Source organism: Cryptotermes secundus, unplaced genomic scaffold, assembly GCF_002891405.2.
Source record: "Cryptotermes secundus unplaced genomic scaffold, Csec_1.0 scaffold186, whole genome shotgun sequence".
Taxonomy (NCBI): Eukaryota; Metazoa; Arthropoda; class Insecta; order Blattodea; family Kalotermitidae; genus Cryptotermes; species Cryptotermes secundus.
The window spans coordinates 52,343-68,898 of NW_019727393.1; the positions used below are offsets into that span (position 1 = coordinate 52,343).

At 43.6% G+C, this 16,556-nt stretch overlaps 1 protein-coding gene across 1 annotated transcript in view; it reads left to right on the plus strand.

Moving 5' to 3' along the window:
- LOC111864648 (DNA-directed RNA polymerases I, II, and III subunit RPABC3) overlaps positions 1–16,556 on the plus strand; it is a 223,548-nt gene that overhangs the window by 20,544 nt on the left and 186,448 nt on the right. Inside the window, exon 2 of the mRNA XM_023852039.2 lies at positions 3,323–3,406. Coding sequence (XP_023707807.1) covers positions 3,358–3,406 — 49 coding nt within the window. The 5' untranslated portion in view covers positions 3,323–3,357. The remainder of the gene's footprint in view (positions 1–3,322; positions 3,407–16,556) is intronic.

Genomic DNA, 16,556 nt, shown 5'->3' on the forward strand with positions numbered 1-16,556 from the left:
GTAGTGGTCGCCTCATGGGTCTTTACACCCTGTGACTATGGCAGTGTTTGATGACGTTTTGGACATACAAGCTGTTTCCATTTTCAGGATCACAGTGGGTAGCGTGTGTGATTTTTTTCGTGACTATGTGGTCCCCCCCCCTCCTCAAAAAAAAACACCTGACAAAACTCAGGTACGGGTGCCCAGGAGCTGAATCAACATTAGCTGAAAGAAGTTTTAAAAGTAACCTTAAACCAGAAGTCTACAGTATGTTCACGACATCTGCGAATTACTGCCACGGCTATGTAATTGTTGAGGTAGGTAGTAACATTGCCCTCAGAACAGTTGCAGCGGTTATTAATCGAGCTCTGCGTGAAAATCACCACACGAGGACTGACAGTTGAAACCGGATGTTCCCACGTCTAAAACACGTTTGTATGTAGGCTGTAGAAGTCAGGGCACAGTAACTTCTCAGCAAGGTTCCTTTCACTGTGTCGGTGACGTATCGGATGCTCCAAAAGTATATATTTGTATACCGCGTCTATAACAGCTTTGGGGCTCCGTCATCATGAGATAGTGACGTCATCGTTACGTCGTCAAGAGAAAATTACTAGATTCAGTTGTCAGCATATGATAAGAACTTGCGATGTGACTGACTCCCTTGAGGTTGCCTAGCCAAGGTATGATGTACCCATCAAGATGTTTTATACACCTGCTTTAGGGAGAATGTTTAGACCAGTGGTTCCCAAACTTTCGGGCCACCGTAAACTCATCCCCGGTGCCCCTGCTCTACCCTGTAAAAAAGACTGATTCGGAAAAGCGGTTTTCACAACGCACTGAGGATTATAATAACAATAAAATAAGATACGGCATTAAGTAACCGCTTCACTGTTAGTAAACTCTTAATGCAATGGATGGGCTTGATGAAGTGATATCATTTCCACAATGTCTGGTCTTAAGGCACTTCAGTCATAAATAAGCGAAAAGCGCGCTCGGTTGGGCCCATATAAACCACATGTAGAGCCATAGGTGGATGGATATCGGTGAGAACGTAGGGGACGGTTTGCTATAAATCGGTCCAGTATATTGTACTTACTTGTCTGTCCTCTCTTTCACGCACGCGGCGATTTCGGTGCTGTGGTAAAGTAAAAGTAAAGCTATCCCTGTACCAGGCCGTGAGACGTTGAGGGTCCCACATTATCTAGACAACCCGCTCAAAGATGGCGGTAAGGGTTGTCAGCCTTACGCGCCTGCCGCGCCTAGCTCCCCAGGAAAATTATTAAATTCCTGGTACTCATTTCTGTTAGAGGCTGAGTCGACCCCAGGGCCATAGTGCGGCTGGAAGGATTAGGTTAATTGAAAAAAAAATCCAATGACCTCATCAGGACGTAACCCGCGACCTTTTGCCTTGTAGCATAGTGTCTCAACCAAGTACGCTACCGCGTGCCCTCATCGGTGCGGTGGAATAATTAAAAAGTTTTTCGTTTATGATGTGTAACCACACGGAGAACCATTAATTAATGGTACCCGTCACAAGTCTTCTAATTTTAAACCATTTACTTATTACTCATATTGTTACTATGGAGTAGATTGTAAATTTGCAGTAAATAAAATAAAACAAAAAAAGATAACATGCCCATGCTGTCCCATTGTTATTGAGTCAGTTGTGCTTGATACCTTTACTGAGAGGTGCATTATGTAGGCCACGGATAGCTGGCTCTGTCCACGGATGCCCTCAAGGGAAGAGCATGAAGAGAAGTAAACGTAATGTTCAGTGATTCCCGACTATTGCCTAACATATGGGTTAGCATATTGCACTCGTGTACAGATGGCGATAGGATGCAATCCTGCTGATTTAGGTTATGTTACGTATTTTAGGCATCGCATCATCATCTACAGGAAGATCGAAAAGTCGCACTAAACAATTATATTTTGCTGGTTTAATGCACAAACTACAAGACATACAGCACTTATTATTAATGTTTATAACCTTACATCTTAGAAATGCAAAATCAAATCATGTCTTTACAGCATATGCTCGAAATGGCTTCCCTGTTCAGTAACGCATGCGCGAGCTCTTTTTACCGTGTTTGAGGCCACTTTGTGGAGCACCTGTAAACTGATGCTGTTTATCGCCGTCGTAATGTTCCTCTTGAGATCATCCAGTGTACGCGGATTGTTTTATAGACAATTCCTTTGAGGTACCCCAAAGGGAAATATCAGCGGGTGGCAAATGTACTTTATGGGTAGAAGGTAAAGACGAATTGTTGTTAAGTTAAATTTGTCGCATGTAACCTCAAGGTTTCGCATTGTCGGCGTGTTTATGATTTACTTATAAAATACGTATTTTACACCTAAACCTAGTTTCTAGTAATGTTAATAACGTGAGTTATGTTCGTATATAGTTTCATGTTCCTAACTCTAGAAGTGTAAATGTAATTGATTTTTGCACGGTCACAGTCTTCGTATTTCACACTCTAAAAATATAATTTTTACAGAGTTTACATGTTTTTAAAAGTTCGTAACCGTGTACGAGCCTATATTGTCACTAGTTTCGCTCGGAAATTATACCTTCCGGTGTCAGTCTTGTTGTCATTGATTGTATGAATTTGGAGAAGTACGAGGTTCGGGGCGGCCTTCAGTGATGTACCGTTCACGTGTAATGGATTTTGTGAAAATTGTTCATGTGATTCAGAGGTTACAATAGTGGAACACCCCGACAGCATGGCGATCTAATAAACCTGTTATGTTTCCGTAAGAAGTTGATGTAATTGAAATGCCGGCTGTGTTCTTTTTGGAACTCTCCTTTCCGTGTGGTGGTAGTTCATCCCTGGTCACAAGTTTAGATTATAAAATTGACCCGCAAACACGGAGTTTGGCAAGCCTTGAGGCGCGTCCACATTACTCGTGCTCGTCAGAAGCTTACTGCTGCCGGGAAAGCAGGATCAGGAGCTGACGAAGTGGACGCCCAAACTGGTTTGCACACAAAGTCTTCGCATTTCTTCACAACAGATATCAGCCCCAAATCCCAATTTTCCGGCAGAAGTAAGCTTCTGACGCACGAGCACGAGTAATGTGGACGCGCCTTTAGACGAAGCAATGTGCTGCATTACAGAGGGATATGCAGTAAGATACTTTTCATCCCCGTAAAGGGACAAGCCTGGCTGCCGTAACATATCCCTCGACGTGGGGTCGTGACGTGTGTATCGCTTAGGCATATTTTGGTAAGAAAGTCCTCGTCTCTGCTCTTGGAAGCCTTAACATTTCCTGTGTACCGGATGTGGTCAACTTCTCAGTACGTTTAATACTTGTAGGGGACTAACTATGCTTTTCTCTGTTCCAGTAAGCCGACTTCATTGCGAGAGCGAATCGTTCAAGATGGACCTCATTCTCGATGTGAACACGTGGCTGTACCCCATGGAGCTGGGTACGTGCATACCGTTTTAATTGACATTTCCTGTTCTAAAATTGTCAGTACTCAGTCTACGGGATGCAGACAAATGCTAATGTACAGTGTCAAGACACGGGAAAAATTAGAATGTACAGAAGTGTAACTTCACCTCTGGTTCTGTATGGGTGTGAAACTTGGTCTTTCACATTAACGGAGGGACTTACACGGAGGGTGTTTGATAACAGGGTGCTGAGGATAATATTTGGACCGAAGAGGGATGAAGTGACAGGAGGTTGGAGGAAACTGCATAATGAGGAGCTTCATAACTTGTAGTCTACGCCAAGTACAATTAGAATGATAAGGAGTGTGAGATGGGCATGGCATATAGCACGAATCTGGGGGAAGAAGAATGCATATAGGATTTTTGTGGGAAAACCAGAAGAAAATAGACCACTAGGAAGACTAGACATAGGTTGGAGGATAATATTAAGATGGATCCTAGATAGGATGGGGTGGTATGGACTGGATTCAGCTGGCTCAGGATAGGTACGAATGTAGAGCTACTTGTTAACACGGCAATGAACCTTCGGTTTCCATAAAATGTTGGGAAATTTTTCAGTAACTGCACAACTGGCGACTTCTCAAGAAGGTCCCAGCTCCATGGAGTTAGGTAGATAGTCAGTCAATCAGTAGACAGGAGGATATGAGCTTTATTTTCGTTGTCACATGGCGAAGATGCGTAGGAAAGACAAATGTGTTTCGAAGCGATATCATTCGTGGCATTAAAAGTGTTACATAGGTTTATTGCGTTGAGGGACACAATGCTTGTGACTGGTAAATGCCGAAGGAAGAACATGGAAGTTGTTGGTTCAAGTTTTCCTGACTGAGGAAAACATGAAAACCTTCATCAGGATGTGAAAGATGATAAACGTCAACGGATATGTTTAGTCCTTAGCAACTTAACTACACTGCCAAGGATTAGATTATCCTTCAGATAACGCCGTAATATTTTAAAGTGTTCTTGCCGAAGCATCCGAAAATAATACGTTGAAATTTGAGGTATTTGGGATAAACGGTATCTGCAGGTCCAGTTCGGATATCCTCCGGCAATTGATACGAGAACCCACGAAACGTCATTACCTCATAACAGATCCGAACCGTGTATCAGACGCTGTAGTGAAATTCGCGTAGATAATTGCGGAACCAATTTTCATCGGCTTCATTTGGTTGATTTCGTCGAATGTTTGCGTGGCTATGAAAGATCAGACCGTGGAAGTTGGATTGAGGACGGCTGCTGAAAACTTCAGGGTTGCCTGTGTTGATGTTCGGGCCGCGGACCTCCAGCATACGAAGCTCTTAGCCACTACACACTGTCTAGATGTGATACTTATTGTTTATATGGAGTCTGTTTTATAGTATCGAACGCGGTACCCGGTATGGAAAGTATGTATCTGCCCATTGGAGTGCACAGCCTTCGAGTTGTCGGTTCGTGCAGACTTAAAAATTTGTAGTCACGAATTTTCTTCTGGTTGTGATTACGGTTTAACACACTCCCATTTGAACTTTAAAAAAAGCATCTGTATTCACAACTTCTGAAAAACTAATATGAGAGGAACATCTCCATGTTCTTAATACGTAACGTAGGAGCCTCTTTCCTTTTTAAAATAGACTTGTGTACAGTTAGTACTTTGTCGCATTCAGGTAGCTTAATACGAGCGAGACCTGTCACGGCAGCCGAGCGGTCTAAGGCATGCACTGTCTTCGCTCGCTTGGAAACCGGGATCGTGGGTTCCAATCCCACTCAGGGCATGGATGTTTAGTTTGTGTGTGTGCGTTTTTCTGTGTTTGTGTACAGGTAGAGGCCTTGCGACGACCTGATCACCCGCCCAAGGAGTCCTACCGAATGTGTAAGATCTAGAAAAACCGAAGTGAACGGAGAAGTTCATGGAGGTAGGCCTAGGCCCACTGGGGCTGTAGCGCCAATGGAAAAAAAAATTTAAAGGAACGTAATGCATAAAAAACCACAATAAAATGAAAGGAATCAGAGACACGTAGGTCTACAGTACGTACATTAGTATTATTTTTATAAAGAAGAAGCTCTCATCGGTTGCATAAATATGTGCAGAACAGTCGCATAGTTGCAGCATAAATTTATGCAGTTCATGCAGACACAGTTCAAATTTGACTGCTTATCGTGTGCAATACGTACTCGCACCAGTAGGTCTTTAAGGAAACCCATTTTCTTGTGTTTTACAGCCTGCTCTGCGCCTTTCATGGAGTCTGTGGCCCAGTCGTTTCTCTTAGTATCAGCCACCTAAGAATGAATAAAACAGCAAGGCTGTATAAAATTAGGTTCCTAATTTCGGATACCCAGAACTCCCAACCATGTTAAGTATCCGAACTTAGCCAACCAGTTACTTATCTGAACACGGTAGCATAACTGGGAATTGAAGCTTTTGGAAGCTATGGGAACACATTGTACACATGTTTTACTGTGTATAAGTACGTTCATATAAACAACGTAACAGTAAAAAAATAAAGTAGATCTATCCCTGTAATAGGCCGTGGAGGACCATAAGGGTTATGAGATGTCGAGGCTCCCACATTTTCTAGACAGTCGGTTCACAGATGGCGGGTGAGATTGCCAGCCTTACACGCCGGCTGCCCTTTACCCCCAGGAATATACCTGGGAGTCATTTCTGTTAGAGGCTGAGTCGACCCCAGAGCCATAATAAGGATGGAAGGATTCAGTAAGCCGAAAAAAAATCCAGTGACGTCGGGATTCGAACCTGGGACCTTCTGCCATGTAGCATAGTGCCTCAACCAAGTACGCTTCCTTATGCCCTCATATAAACAACGTGCAAATGAAAACCTTAGCTCTGTAAGCAAAAATGTTATATCACAATTGGCAGAAACGCACATGGTAGCGGTAAGGCAACACTGCTGCCTCAACATTCAGTCTGTCGCTGCTGAGGAATTGGTCGGGTAGAAGGTGCGAGGTCCTGTGGCCACTGTTGCTCTGACGCTCTCCGAAATATGGTGGCTTTACCCTAATTCCTGCCAGAAATAAATGTGTGCGAATAGGTTAGCAGTGAACGGATGGTTAAATATAGGAATGATTTTGACTGTTGCACACATGCGGCTTGGCATTGGACTGTCTGCAGCCAAGCCAAAACTGCCAGCTAGAGTGTGGGTCGCCACGTACGAGTAATACGGACAACACCAGTTACCCGACGGGACCTCCTCCCGTCCTCGGAAGTGGAGACGGGAGCTGCGTGTCTGTCTGACCGTTCATTCATTCCTTGTTATAATTCATGGTAAATATAACAGATACTGTCCATCACAGTGGTCTAGCGGCTTAAGGCACGAAATGTCTTCGCCCGCTTCAGCACTAAGATTGTGGGTTCGAATCCCACCCGCGTTTATTCTTTGTTTCTGTTGGCGTTTGTAGGTGGCGGCGTTGGCACGGGCTGATGCCCGGGGAACGGGAACGTGAACGCACCAGAGTGCCCAATCCGTCAGGGTAGAAATAGTAATAGACACTAATTGACCGATTTTCGTCATACTCTTTATTCACGGTATGTCAGTTGAGAATTGTACTTAACAGAATGTTCTGTCGCGGGAAAGACGCTAGTGAAGTTTGTTGTATGGCCCCGAAATTTTGTCTCGTGTCAGATCAAGCGCTGGAAATTTTGTCTCCACCGAGGGTCGGCTGGGAATATCTAGAAGTGACCGCGGCCACTTGACTTCGCGAAACGAAGAAAAAAAAAGTTCACAAACTCTGAATGCCTACCAGTTATTTGCGTTGCTGAGCATACTATACTCCATAATTATACCAAAAGGCATAAAATAAGGTGATTGATGATTACTTCAGACGCACTGTTCCTAAGTTTAACGTTCTCACACATGAATCCGAGTTTAGAATTCCCTCAGCTTTCTTTTACCCAGTTGTTGGGCCTAACAAATCAATATAACGAATATTTGAATCGAGCACATCAGAACTTACATTTCTGTAAACATCTCGGTCTGCTTCAGGATAAAGAATTTCCGTCCTATGCAGCCTACAGCCGATCACAGTGGCCTCTCGTCTAATGCGTGAACTGTCTTCGCTCGCTCGGACACTGGGATCGTTGGTTCGAATATCACCCAAGGCATGGATGCCTGTGTGTTCTGTGTTTAGGTAGAAGCCTTGCGACGGGCTGATTTCCCATCCAAGGAGTCCTACAGACTGTGTATAGATTAAGAACCTGAAAAAGCGGCCAAGGCCGAACAAAGAGCTGTAGAGCCGTTATAGAATAGAATGTAGCCTACAAGAAAATGTTCGTAAAATTCCTAACATTATAGGTCTAATTATACTTAACGCCGGCGCAGGTTGAATTATTCAGGACATATTTTGCGTAACCACTTTTAGATATTTGAAAGTCCGCCGTTTTTTTATAAAGATAGTTTTGTTTTAGGAAAATTGAAAACCGCAACATTGAAATCAAGTTTGATGTGTCAGGCAAATTGATGCATTGTGGTAACTAGACGATTAGATTTTGTACTGTGCATGCTAGAAGGGCTTCTGCTACGGCAGGCTAGTGGTATTGTTAAAACCTACATTCTACAAGTCATTGGAATGTCAGGCGAATTTAAAAAAATGTGTTACTGCCTTCATTAAACGTTTGCGCTGGTTTGCCGTTACCTCATCGGCGTTGTACGGCAGCCGCTTAGACGGGAGAGGCTGAACCTCCTTCCGCGTCGTCGGAGCGCGGAGTCTCGGACCGCTATTTCCTAACCAAGATGACAGCATATGCTAAAAATGCTCTTGTTTTGCACGCGTGTCCGTCACCAGTGGGAACAGTGTTCTCATGTCACTGATGAACATTTTCTGCAGTAAACCTGAAACCTCTGATTCCCGTGCATGGCATCCGAGGATTTTTGAACGACAAATTTTAACTCTAGCACCAATTTTATCTAAGTTCTCTTCCGTGAGCTGCCGTTTTGTTTACCCCCCTCAGTAATGATGCAATCAGTGCTAGATTTGAACATTTTCCCGATAGCAACACCGGAGAGCTTTCGCGTCATCTGCTGCAATCTGGATAGACATGTGTTAGTCGGCTGAGTCGGTCCCACTGTTAGTTCGGCTGCTCGCGGAAGACGAGACGGAGAGATCATCGGACAATTGCGGCTGGGCGGCCTAGCGATTCGCGGTAGGTAGACCCTACTATGATAGCATTTCATTCGGTTCCCCTTTATCCGTAGCAAATTCGTACGCCAAATAGAGTCAAAAACGTAGTCACGCGATCCATCAGTATTCTCGAGTAATGAAGAATGTTATATGTTTAATTACCGGTGCAGTTAAAACATGGGGCACATTGCTAAAATCAATTGGGGTTGCCTCATATGCTGAATGAAGGTTAGAGGGGGAAGATAACAGTACTGCGGATCATTGTTACCACGCCCCAACCCCCGGAAGTTCTTGTTAAAAGCAGGAAACACAAATCACCGCCTAAGTTTTAACTAGTTTTAATATTGTCACGTGATTGAGTGACCATAGATTGGTTTCGGATTGAAGGCCGGGTTTATTGGACTCTGAATCATAACACGTGACTACAGTCCACTATTACACACACAACTGGTGTCCACAGTCACGTCTTTACTGGCCGTTTCGTAGTATCGGCTTCCAACGGCGGACGTTCCCCTTCCTCTGGGTTCGTGAACTGTCTCCGGCCTCAGCTGTCAGCTTCTCACAGCAATAACATTCTTGCCGGACCCCACAGAAAACACCGTTCCTCTGTTGCTGTGACAGTGTTGCATTCATGTCTGTCGGGGTACCCACCGATTGCCTGACTGCTAAATTGCTCCTGGCTCTCGCCAGCACAGTTATTCTTGGTTCCAAATCGCATGGGACTCGTGACAATGTTCAAAGTTAAAGTCAGAGTTAACTTTACGACTGGCGGTATAGCGCCAATCAGTTCGTTTTGGCGACAAGCCCTTTGAGACTCATGACGAAAGATTTTTTCCCCAACTGAACTCTTGTGAATATGCTTGGCCTTTCGTCAAGTGTACGTATCGCATATATAACATGTTACTGAAATTTCATCGTTTTGCACTATTATACAAGTTCTCTGTCAGTACAGGCTTTGCAAAGCAGATCATGCCCGTCTTACATAGTTCATGCTACAACTGCAACTTTGTCACTTCAACAGTCATAAGCTTGACCACCGTCAAGTTCAAGTGTCTTATATTTTCTGTGTCTGGCTTCACCTTGTCCTGTACTGTGAACATGTTCAATATCGTGATTTTACATGACTTCTGATTGTCGCCTGCATAATTCTTATATAATCGTATATATAGGGGAAGTTGAAATCCGTATGCAACTCTCGGACCTTACAGAAAATACCGTGTCTCTGTTGCTGTATCATTTTTTAGTTCGTGTCGGGTTTCCCACGTGATGGCTATTCATCCATTGCCTAGCAAGGGCCGTTGTTTGCAGAGCCATTACTTAACAATGGCTGTTGCATAGTTCATTTCTCGGTCGTTGCCTAGCAGCGGATCTACATGCAACAGTATTGCCTGGTCGGTCACTGTGGCCGCGTGGCCTAAGGTGCGTTAATGCCCTACACCGGTCAATTACTGGGATCATGGGTTCCAATACGTCTCGCGGCATAATTATACGTCCACGTTTACTCTGTGTTCATGTTGTCCGCTGTAAGTAGAGGAATTGCGGTGGGCCAGTCTCGTGTCCAAGAAATCCTACCAAATGTCGTTAGAAAAAGGATTCGTACTTTAAGGAATTAATTCTGAATTGGAAGAGGCCAGAGGACTTAATCCGTAAATTTTAAGGACGGGGATGGGAGGAGAAGGAGAAGAAGAAGAAGAATATTGTCTAATAAATTATACGGGTTTTTCGACATGAGGTAAGATCGGAAAACTGTGAATCGTTTAACCTCAACGAGTCGCTCTTTATTCGAGATTTTCCGAGCTCCTACACGAAATTTTCATATCCGTGGCGTAAGGAACGTGGAGATAATTTTTGGTCGGATGTCATTGTTTTTTCTTTCGTATTTCCGGTTCTCCATATTTCTTTATCTTCCTTTTCTTGTTTTTCTTCCTGTTGCTGCCATTCTGTTTTCCTGTTCTACTTCTCCTCGTCTCTCCCAGTCACTTTCTTACCTATTCATTTGATCTATTGGTCTATTTATATGCCAGAGTTATCTCATGACGTAAGAAGTCTGGAGGAATTGATGGAATAAGTTTACGTCGCGTGTCACATATAGTACTCGCTTGTCTTTGTATTGTTTATCTGAGCAAGAAGTTCCTCCTCTCTCATATAGAACCTGAAAGTTAATTACCGTGTTCACAGGATCTCACTATCGGACCGGACCATATCCTGGCCTTTTTTTACATCTTCAAAGTCTTTTTTTCAGGCAAATTGCGTAATTGTTTGAGATTGAACAGAAAGTGCACCGTTGTGTTCACTCTCGAAATCGCAAGGAGCTACATGGACCATTGTTATAAGAGACGCGCGTTGGGTACCTCAACAGCCATACCCTTGTAGGATAGTCCACTCTAATCGAAACAGTTTTTTTTTACGAGTGCCGTGTACGTGTGGGTGGTTTGACTCAGATACAAATATCAAAGTCATTTTGTATGCTCATAATATTTACGGGTCTTTCCATTGTGGCAGCTGTTACCAAGCTATTCCTGTTTTGAGCTACGTGTAAGACATTTAGTGCTACAAAATCGATAAAGAGCTGGTATGAACTAGGAAATTGCTAAGCCACTTGGTGTTGCCGTAGAGGAACTTTGAACGGCTATCCGGATTTGAGCGATGAAGCTTTTACTTATCGCGACAGCGATATCCGTACATTCTGGAAAGTTTGTGATTATAAATTTTAAGTGGGCTTCCTGATTTACCCCAAAGTGAATTTGTATGACTTTACTGTGAAGTGCTATATTGTTAGCAGCTGTCGTAATCGCATTACCGTATAACTGAATGTTACGTGTCGCGTGTGTAAGCTTGACCACTGAGTTTAGCGTAAGGCAAGAGGTCCGAAACTTTGTGATGTCATGAACCCCGCCTTTGCCTATCAGCGAATAGTGCAGTTCTGTACATTATTGCAAGTCTCTACCAGACTGTACGATAAGAGCAGGAAATGGAGTATCTTTACAATTTCTCCGTACCTCCAGTACGGTATAAAATGTTCCTAAACAGTCACGAAGAAACCATCGAAATATTTCACTGGCTGTGGGCACTTCGAAATAGCGTCTGTCTACGGGTTGGATGACCGAGGGGTCGGAGTTCGAGTCCCGGATGGGGCAAGAATTTTCTCCACATCCTCTACACCTGTTCTTGGACTCACCCAACCTTCTATCTAGTGGGTATTGAGGGCTCTTTCCCCGAGGGGTAAAACGGCCGAGACGTGAAGCTGACAACTCACCTCCAACTACTGCCGAGGTCAAGAAAAATTGGATCTATACATCTATACACCTTCATGGCGTAGTGCTTAGTTAAACACAGTGGCAACTTTACCTGTACCTGGTGTTAGTCTTATTGAATTATTTATTTTCAAGAACTGTGTTTGGACATAAGTATATTTTAAATAATTCGTGGAAACTCGTTGACCCCCTTAGAGTAGGTCGTGACTCTTTCGGGAGGTCTTGCGACCCTTAGTTCGAAGAACATGGCTTAAGGGAAAGTACCACAGTATATACTGGTAAAGGGGATGGTGGCGCGTAGTAATTAACTAATCCTCATTCTCCTGTAGTCCCTACGCTAGCAGGCTGCGATATTTGGGAGAAATCGGGTTCGAATCTCTGCCCAGACTCCGGCTAGCCTATATACTCTCTTTCCTTTGGACAGATGCTGAAGTAATAGCATTTAACATCTCTAGACCGTTTCCCCGCACTCCTCCCAATTCATAATGTTCCTTTTAATGCTAAATACACTCTGTAGTTGATACAGCGTCGCTATTAACACGCGAATCAACCAGTTGTAAATATGTTGATCCATTGGCTGAACATATGTAAACTTTAGATCGTACGTAGTTTCTTTGTCTTTTTTTTTTGCAAAAAAAATGAGGTCTTGAATAGGTGGAAGGTCTGAATGTTTAACCCCGAAAGTTATATACGCATTTCTAAAAAATTTGTTATCTGGACTCGGAGTGAATCAGCTGACATTGACAAATGAGTGTTCAGTTTCACTCCCTAACATAATTAATACTGTGACTCCTTTATTGAAACGCTTTATTTTTGGTTGTATGGTGAGAATTTACTGAAATGCAATTTTAATTTTTTTTTATATTTTTTGATGGTGTGGTTTGATTTGTCTTTACTACTGTAAGTGATATCTGAGGTTTTGGTGGCGGTGATTAATGATATTACGGGCTTTTGGGGCGTGTTCGTGTGGTACCACGGTAAGAAAATAAGGGAATTGGGTTCCTCCGAAGCGTTGGTACCTATCTACCAAACAACACGGCGTCACATCTCGATAGACTGTAATATTTTGCAACAGTAGCTTTGTGTATGCGATAAATGAACGTCAGGGCTCGGTGAATTTTGGAAAATAACGCATTAGGAAAATACGTGTCCATTCTTGTACATAAATGGGAGAGGTCTAGCTCCCCCCCCCCCTTATCAGCTCAGCTTGTTGCACGGCCTGACACGTGCCGCCAGCAGGGTCTGCAGGGGTTCCGTCATATCGATTGTCAACGGGTAATGACGCAATACGGGAGAATCACTTCGCACTGTCAAGGTCAATGCCAAGGTTGCTACTGCGACGGCGCGCGGTACCAGAACCGGAAGCGTTAAACGTGAATGTTACGTGTTCCAGATGGCGGCTAAAAGTGGTTGTGACGTTAGTGCGGTTGGTAGGAATAATTTTCTTGTGTTCCAAGATTTATATTGGTCACTCCGATAGGTTGGCCAGCTCAACAATACAGCATTTTTCATTACGTTCGAGTCTTGAATATGTGTCACCGGATTGTAGTTTTGCTTCTGCGCTTTGGATACAGATTGCAGGGTTATGTGCATCGGCCCACGTCAGCAGTATCCCTATCTCCAGCACCATAATTACATCAGAGTGCAGCAAAATTTGCCAGATAATAACGTAAGTAAATGAGTTCCCATATATGTAGTTAGCTCGTAAAGCAAATCCGATATGAGAAGCAGGAATATGAGACACTGAAATATATATATAAGAAGATCTGTTATATTTTTAAAAAACAGTACTCTTGTTACTTGTTAATTGCGTCTCATTTTAGTATACCGAGAAGCAACTCTATAGTTTCAGGTACAAAACCAGTTCGGTGAAGGTGACACACTCACGTGCCCTCAATATTCAGATAAGTGCAAAGCCGTTGCGTGATAACATACATTTTAGTTTCCTGTAATTTTAAAATATGATAAAACGATTCGTTTATTTTTAATGCAATTGTTAGGAATTTGTAACTATTTGTTCAAAATTCTTACCGTTTGGTGATGAATTAATTGTCGGTGAAAAGACAGCGGCCCGAACTCAGAATATGATGGCAGCTTGAAATGATGTAGACCTCATGTGTCAGACTGCATTTCGTGCATAATTTGAAGTTACTCGAACATCTCGAAGTTTCAGGTCGAACCTGATATAAGCGAAATTGGTTTGTAATTTCGAAGATGTGTAGGACAATTATTTTATTGAATGTCATCAACATCTTTATAGAATATTTCAAGATTTGTGCTTCAAAGATCATAATTTATTGATGCGGATATTCTTAACGATTCTTGATTATTTAAAAACGCTTGTTCATTTACATTTGTTGTATAACGTAATTGTAGGGTTATTGTGAACGATGAATGGTAAGTACGTAAGTAAAGGTATCTCTCTAACAGGCCGTGGAGTCCCATAGAGTTGTGCGATGTTGATGTTCCCACATTTTCTGGACAATCGGCTCAGACATGGCGGTAAGGTTGTCAGCCTTACGCGCTAGCCACCTTTTACCCCCAAGAATATTCCTGGTACTCATTTCTGTTAAGAGGCTGAGTCGATCCCAGGACCATAGTGCGGCGAATGATGAATGGTAGGAAGTGTTAATTTGCAGTCAAAGAGTAGGCCATGCAAGAAACCGGCAGAAGCCAGTGTAACACTGAGCTCAGCTTGCCGGGGTATCAACGAACTACATGGCGTTACAAGCCATGAGACCAACTCTGTGTTATTGATCACCACCATGAAAGCTTCGGATTATACTACATTGTGAGAGTTTACACGTTGAAACAAAAATGATGTTAACTTAAAAGTCTATGTGAGCACCAGGAGTCGGAATAGCGTAGTCGATACTGGCTACGGGCTGGACGACCGAGGGGTCGAAGTACGAGACCCGGCTTGGTCAAGAATTTTCTCCACGTCGTCCACACCACCACTGGGGCCCACCCAGCCTCTTATCCAGTTGGTACCGGGGCTCGTTCCCCGGGGGTAAAGCGGCAGGTTCGTGAAGCTGACCACTCCCCTCTGACTAGTGCCGTGGCCAAGAACATGTGGATCGATAAATCCAATCCCCATACGCCCTCATGGAATAGTGCTTAATTAGTTAAGCACAAGGACAACTTTGCTTTTATCTGCGGTGCTGAGCCTTAAGAGTTCACAACGTACATTCCGTTAGTGTTTTTAGTTTCATAATACACGAAACATTTTATGACAAGCTCACCTATCTCCTGCAAACGGGCATGGTTACGCCATTGCAAGCGATAAGGAAACCGGAGCTGCGATAGCCGTGTTATCGCGTGAGTGTGTGAGTGTCAGGGACAGAGCTCTTTGTTGCTTGACTTTGCCGTTTTGGGGTGAAGAACTGTTTCTTCATGTTATCCAGTTCTTGGGTGGTTACACCTTGTGCATGTGGGCAGTGTTTGCCGGCGTTTCAGAGTTACGTACTGCCTCCCATCTTCAAAATCAAAATATGCAGTACATTGTGAAGACGAAGGCATCATGCACCCCGAAACGTCGGCAACATTGCCCGCATCCTTACGGCGTAACCATCCACGAACTGAATTTTGATTAAAGCTTGAATGCCGCAAAACCCTAAAATCAATTAAGACTATTTCTTGTCGCGATGCCCGGTTGTATAGCTTTTCCAAATTTGCAGTTAGAGTTTCGAAGTATGGACCTTCAGAAGGGACTAATAGTGCCAGAGGTTCTTGGTTCTTAACAGTATGGTTCCCTGTGTGAGTTCCTACTTTGTCATGCTTAGTGTGGGGAAGCTAATTGTAATTCATTTTGGGTTCCGTACTGCACGTGTCCGCTGGTTCCAGTTGTACCCACGGCTGGGTATGGGGAACTGTTGTATGGAACCGTTCCTCCAGATTCGGTTTAATGAGTGTCTTAGCACCTAGAGAGCACCAACCAGTGTCCGACGTAATTAGCAGTAACCAATCGTATGATTTTTTTCCTGTATATTTACAGCACAATTATAGCATTTCTGAAGCATAGAATTACCATAATTCAAAGACCCCCAGAGTGAAAATAATTATCTCTCCCCCCTCTAGCACGCTCTGGTGCCTTACAGAAGGGACGTTGTTAGATTAGACTATACGACAACATATTATTTTTTTCCTTGGCACTACAGCCCCTGTGGACCTAGGCTTACCTCCATGAACTTTTCCGTTGACTGCGGTTTTTCTAGATCTTACACATTCGGTAGGGCTCCTTGGGCGGGTGATCAGCTCGTCGCAAGACCTCTACCTGTACACAAACACACACAAACATCCATGCCATGAGTGGGATTCGATCCCACGATCCCGGTTTCCAAGCGAGCGAAGACAGTACATGCCTTAGACCGCTCGGCGACCGTGACCGGCCACGACAACATATAATAACATAAAAATAATAATGTGACGTTGCGGTGTTGTATTTTGCACCCTTGTTTTCTTTGTTTCAATGGCATGCATTCGTATCCGCAGTAAATTAACATGGTTACATATGCAGATTTCGGATGAGGTCATTGGATTTTTTTTTTCAATTGGCCTAATCCTTCCAGCCGCTCTATAGCCTTGGTGTCGACTCAGTCTCAAGCAGAAATGAGTACCAGGAATATTCTTGGGGTTAAAGCGCGGCCTGCGCATAAGGCTCACAACCTTACCGCCATCTATGAGCCGATTGTCTAGATAATGTGGGAACCTCAAAGTCTCACAACCCTGTGGTCCTTCACGGCCTGTTACAGGGATAGCTTTA